The 6,359-nt window shown below is 38.2% G+C and overlaps 1 protein-coding gene across 1 annotated transcript in view; it reads left to right on the forward strand.

Annotated features, from left to right (window-relative positions):
• The first annotated feature begins 739 nt into the window (after window positions 1-739).
• LOC112146550 (ras-related protein Rab-26) overlaps window positions 740-6,359 on the forward strand; it is a 40,136-nt gene continuing 34,516 nt past the window's right edge. Inside the window, exons 1-2 of the mRNA XM_024272431.2 lie at window positions 740-1,281; window positions 2,157-2,267. Coding sequence (XP_024128199.1) covers window positions 1,096-1,281; window positions 2,157-2,267 — 297 coding nt within the window. The 5' untranslated portion in view covers window positions 740-1,095. The remainder of the gene's footprint in view (window positions 1,282-2,156; window positions 2,268-6,359) is intronic.

A 6,359-nucleotide genomic window follows, 5' to 3' on the forward strand; every position in this document is an offset into this window, starting at 1 on the left:
TTTCTTTTCAAAATAATAAAAAAAATTTTAATTAATATTGCAAAAATGCTAAAAAAAAAACTAAATCAAGTTTATAATAATAATAATAATAATACATGTCATCTCCCTATACTTCAGAATATTTAAATTTACAATATTTAAGGCATTATTTGATTTTGGGTGAAGAAAATTGAACAAAATGTCAGAACAATTAACCAGAAACAAGTTGGGCGTTAGCATCATATGTAACCACACTGCCCTCTTGTGGTAAAAAGAAAAAAATACAAGTCCAACAGGTGGTAAAGTGAGCTTTTTTATAACTAAAAACAAATGTAGAAAAGTGAAAACATTAAAATGATAAACTAAAAATAAAACAACTTTTTGACGCCTTGATTTTAAGTATAATAAACAATAGAATTCATTTGAGCAGATAAAAGAACCTCTTTGAGGTAAAAAAAATGTAGGCTACATTATAATATTAATATAATTGAATCTAATGTTATTTTTTTAAACATGACAGCAATAGCTAATTTTAATTTAAAGTATTTTTCTAACAAATAAACTAAATATAAACCCAATATATTACAATACATGCATTTTTTATTTGATTTATTAGGTCATTGGCTTAAAATCAATAACCTTGTTAAAAAATGATTGATTAAAAAATAAATTAAACAAAAATTAGCTTGATATGATAGAATTGAAAATGGTGTTTCAGCACCACGGACAGCGACGGGCGCTCTCGCATCAACAAACAAGAGACACCTGGCGAGTCACGTGATCAGGAGGCGCTGCCTGTTTTTCTCCTTTAAAAGTTGCTTCTTGACAGTTCGGATAACAGTAGAATCGCTGGGTTTCTTAGGTTTTCAGTTAACTTTCAGGCTTTTTCATTCATTTGAACGAGGTCGACTGTCGGCGTCCTGAACACGCAGGAAGCGGTAGATTCACGGCGGAAGCCACGAGGACGTTTTCCCGACAAATTCGCTCCAGTTTCAGTTCTGTGCGACATGTGATCATCACGTATTGGAAAATAATATAATAATCAAAGGCAGGAATTCAACTTCTTCACTGCAACAACTTTTCGGAGATTGAAGGTCCACGCTGACACTTGGAGCGATGTCTCGTAAGAAGGGACTCCGAGGCAAAGCCGCGAGCAGCAGCCCGTCCACGGACAGCCCGACCGGGAAAAGCACCGGGAAACCGGCGAGGAGCAGCCCGGGCATCGTCCAGATGAACGGGGTGGTGCACCCCAGCAGACCCCCCATCAGCAACAGCAGCGAGTTCTATGACATCGCCTTTAAGGTATTATTTCCCATCCAAAAAATAAAAATGAAACTTGCATTTTTAAGGAAAATGTATCAAATTGATAAGAATGTGGAATTTTTGTAGTAAAATTAAAGATCATTTTATTAGCAAACCTTCACAAGCTGCATTAAACAATAGTTTTGACGTGTGAGTGGAGAAGTGCCACTTCACCATGGATTCACACCCACAGATTCTCTTTGTGTTGCTGCTTCCCTCTAAAACTGTCTCGTGCCATCAGCTCTGTTTTATTTGCAATTGATTGATGTGTATGCATACTTGTTTTTTTCTGTACGTTAATAATTCAATTTGTGACAAAGATGCAAACGTCAGAACATTTTTGCAAAATTTTAAAGATTTTATTTATTTTTTTGTAAAAAAAAAATGCTTGACTCTCAAACTTTTTGCATTTCTATTCAAAGCTAGCAGAGAATCCTTGCATGCACAAGCTACTCTGCTCTAACATGCGTCTGCTCAGTGACCCTGATTTATGCCCTTTGTTCTTCTTCCTCTGCGCTTCATCTTGCGTCTGCTTCCTCTGCGGACCCAGGAGGCCCTTTTGATTCCTGCATCTAGGTCCCACAGTCCCCCTCATTTAACCTGATAACTGTAATCCCATAAAACCGTTAACCCAATAACGACCCAGAATGAAAACATTTGCAACTGTCTGTGGACTGTAACACAACACTGAGTGCATGAGGGCTCAGAATGTCATTAAGGAGCAGTCGCATACTCATTCATGTACATGCTTTTCTCTGGCCAAGCACCAAAACACTGACTAATTTAGCAGAGTGAGTCAAATGCTCCGACAACAAACACTGAAGTCGATTGAAAATGAACTTTGAAATGTTCTTTTCCTCTGGTTTGTTTTGCAGGTGATGCTGGTGGGAGACTCCGGTGTGGGAAAAACCTGTCTGCTCGTCCGCTTCAAGGATGGAGCTTTCCTGGCCGGGAGCTTTATTTCCACCGTGGGAATCGACTTTAGGGTGAGCTGGAATCGATGGGCCAAGAAAACAATCACACAAACTCCCCACATACGTGCTCTTTCACACAGACTTCCAGGTTGACTGCCTTTACTGAAACAGGGACACACTCTAATGGGATTTTTTTTCTCTACAGTCATTCAATGTCTTTTCAGGCCCTGGAGCTTCAAGTATTTCCTGTGTCAGAAGATATTGATTTCCTAAATTAGTTTGACACGCTTTAGATTTTGTGGTTCCCTGGGTAATGGTGGTGTCTATCATGGGCCTGGTTTATGGTCCCACGTGGACGGCCACAAAACGAATTGTCTGTAGTTTTCTATGAATCCATTCAAGTGATAAAAGTGTATTGGGGACATTAAAGAAGATTGTGGATGTGACAATGAATACTTTAATAATAGAAATTTGAAAGAAAAAACAGTAAGAAGACAAGAAAATTTTGGTATCAGCTTTAATTTTAAATGATGAAATCTTAGATTTTACCTTTATTTTACATCACATAACTCAGTTTGAGTACAACTTTACTGTCTGAGTTGGTGGCTTGTTGCAGTGCTTGACAGATGACATGCTCTGTTTGTGCTGATATATCTGGTGTTTTTGTGACAAGTAGAGAATTCCTGATTTCTTCACACTGCTCTAAAAATGGCCTCATAGCCACATAGTGACTGACAGCAGCTATTTCCTCTGTAGTGTTGTTGCTGGAGGTTTTTATTTTTTCCCTCGGTTTTGCTGGGGTTTGGTCAAACATGTTTTTAAGTCGCAGTGAAGACCCAATTCAATAAAAAAATCCTGTTTTTGTGGATTTTTTTTCATGCATGTATAAAGAAAATTAAGCGTAAAATGGCATTTATTTATTCATTTCACTGTGAAACAGGAGTAGACTGAAACATAGAGTTGGAAAAAGCTTGTAGCAGTGACAGAAACTACTATCGGCGGGCCACAAGATACCGGCTCCACTCCATTCCGATACATCCTCATACTGATTTTCTTTAGCCTTTCATTCTAAACTATATTTACATGATCATATGTTACCTTTGGAACACTAAAAAAACTATTTAGAAAATATTAGTTATTTTTGTCGACTTTTTTTTCTTTTAAGTGATCTCTGAGGCTCCGCCTTTCACTTCCCATGGTGGCCGCCCATTTCATGATGTCAACCAGATGAACATTTCAACTTGAACATTTACTTGTTGTTACTTGAGGATTCTTAATAACCTGAATCTATGTTGGAAAGATATAAATATCTGATCTTAAGTTACGAATTGGATGATGAAATGCTGGTCGAGCCGGGGTGGGATTATATAAGTTCGCTTCCTTCCACTCTCTTTCAGATATTGTCTAGTTATCCTGTGTTTGACACGTCTTTATGTATGAATCTGATGGTTGATTATATTGCACATTCTTCTTGATATCTTGTAATAAACCTTTTCTAATCTAAAAATCGTCTTTGCTTTCACGCGAATCCATTTAACTTTCTGCCGTTGCTCTATAATCCACGTTTAAACCGGTTATTCCAATTCGTCGCTCGCTTTTCCACCAGGAAATATTCTGCTCCCGTTCTCCTGCCATATCCTAACGTATCATGGAGATTTCTCACCAGCCCAAATGTTCCAATCCCGAATGAGCGTTTCTTGGTCAGCTGCACAAACTCCCAACACGCACAGCCAGCATGTTTTAAGCTAGCTGATCACCGCTAGCTCGAGCTGCTAGCTTTGCGGAGAAAGTGTCTGTGTTAGCCTGGGGGCGGAGCAGACTCGTCCTGAAAGGGGCTGTCTCACATCGTGACAAACCTGCTCGTTTTCATGGTTAGGGAGGGGCTGCTGTTGAGACCGCAGTTTTTAGAGGATTACTCAGAAATGTGTGAACGGATCAAAATGTTTATAGTGAGGAATGAACAGTATAATGCACTTAAAAAAATCGAAAAGTAGATTTTTCATAGTATAGCCGCTTTAAAGGCAAATGGATCCATGTACGTCTTTGTTTTCCTCATCGCAGCTGGCTCAGAACTGAACAGCTGGATAACTCCGATGATGCTTGCCGCCATTTTTCCTATGTTAATTTGGGGGTGTAATGTAGCGAGAGAGCGTGTAAACAGATGGATAATGGGAAATGGGGGCGGGCTTACTCTGTCAACAGTTCTGCCTAAAACTCTGAGGTGAATTTTTGACTAACAACTACAGAAACTGTTTGCTAAAATCGGCATATATATTTAAGAGAAATAAAATAAATGTAAACAGTTTGATTTACAAAAATAAATAAATAAAATAGAATTTGTATATTTTTGCACCTCTGTTATCAAATGAGATGTTAAGCAGAGTTTTATTTAAATATGATTCATTCGATCTACTTTAGACACATAGGCACCATCGTTTTACTGCACGTTAACTTAAGTGTCCATCCCATGCGTCCCTGCATGTGGGCTGAACGAGTTTGTGGGCAGATAAGCGATCTACTTGTTTACTTATGTAAGATCTTTTACAACACTCTCTCTTTTTAATGCACATTTAGGCCTGTCCAAACAAAGACGAGGCTTTTATCGCTTTGTTCTGATGCGTGAAACCAAAAGAGGAATAAGCGTTGAAAATTTAACTCATTTATGTCAAAAATGGTCCTTCAGTGTCATGTTTGATGTTTTATTTGTGAAACTGAAGCTAATAACATTTATAATTTATCCCAAAATAAATAAACTAGGTGACATCTTGTTGCCTTCATGTAAGATGTGTGCTGTAATGGTGGATAAATAGCTTTTAGAAGATGAAAGGCCAGAGGTTTGCTGGAAACATGCGGGACCCCTCTTCCCATGGAGAAAAAGCAGAAACATCGTTATTTTTAGGACAGACGCGTATTGATCCCTTTAGTTGGTGGGGAAGAAAGGCCATTTGTTTCATACGGGGATTTGATCTTTTTTTCTCCACTTCAAAGCTCCCGTGAGATGTTTTCTTTCCTTGTTTTTTCTGTTGTCTAATCACATGTAGACCTCGGCGTGTTGCCGGGATTACAGAACAGCTATTTGCATATTTCAAATGAGCTATTATTTTGAAAAGTGACGTAAAATTTGTGTTAAAGTTACAAAAAAAAAAATCAGCAGTGAATGACATTGTCCATTAGAAGAAAACACAATCATGGTTTTTGCTGGAGCTTCATTTCAGCCTCCATCTGTTGCCATGGTAGTGCAACTTTGAATGTGAGGCTGACCAGATAGACCTCCAGGTCTGGGTTTTTCTCTCTCCTACCTGATGCATCGGAAAGGAACAAGGTAACTTATGACATCTTTTTCTTTCTAAAAGGAAGGAAAAAAGCTTTTATTCACATTCAAAATGACTTCAGGACATCTTGTTCCATCCTGTTTTTCTCACATATCTATTCACACTACAGTTTCAGGACTGTTTCTCACCTAAACGATGAGGGGAAACTGTCCTCTCAGTTTAAAGAGGAAAACAATCAAAAGAAAAAAGAACTTGTCAGAAAATCTTCTCCTTATCTTGACTTTACTTATCAGAGCAAGGACATCTCTCATGGGGACAAATGTATTAATAGAGTAGTATTTGGGGTTTTCCATTTGACACCTAATTAAAATGAACTTTATGTTGAAACTTAAATAGTTGTCCCTCTGAATCGTTCGGTCGAGTCTGCACAACAAAAGCCGCAACTGACAAACTTAAAGTTTATCACTTCATTTTTGCCAAATCAAAGTCTGCGGTTGCTGTAATGAAGATGCACAGAGTTTGTTTTAATTAGAAACAGAGAGCTGAAGAGCCGTGCTGCAGACAGAATTCTGCATCATTAGGTTTTTATTAGCCTGATAAGACGGTGGAACAACAGAGGAGTTACACATTAGAGACATTCAGACTCGATAAATTCTTTTGATCTGTCGAGCGCAAGGGAGGTTATTTTTGTGTTTTTTTTTGCCTTGATTAACAGGCCAGATTTAGCACTGTCATTATTTATTTAACAAAGCTAAATTCTAAGGCAGGAGTAGGGATGAGGAGGCTGGAATGTGCTCTGGACAGGTTATGGCTCCATCAGAAGGTGCACGATCAACATAATTGTGTAAATGTTTTAGACAGCATTCACAATACAGTAATTCTTCTTAGCCTT

This window comes from Oryzias melastigma, linkage group LG8 (assembly GCF_002922805.2).
Source record: "Oryzias melastigma strain HK-1 linkage group LG8, ASM292280v2, whole genome shotgun sequence".
In the NCBI taxonomy this organism is placed as follows: domain Eukaryota; kingdom Metazoa; phylum Chordata; class Actinopteri; order Beloniformes; family Adrianichthyidae; genus Oryzias; species Oryzias melastigma.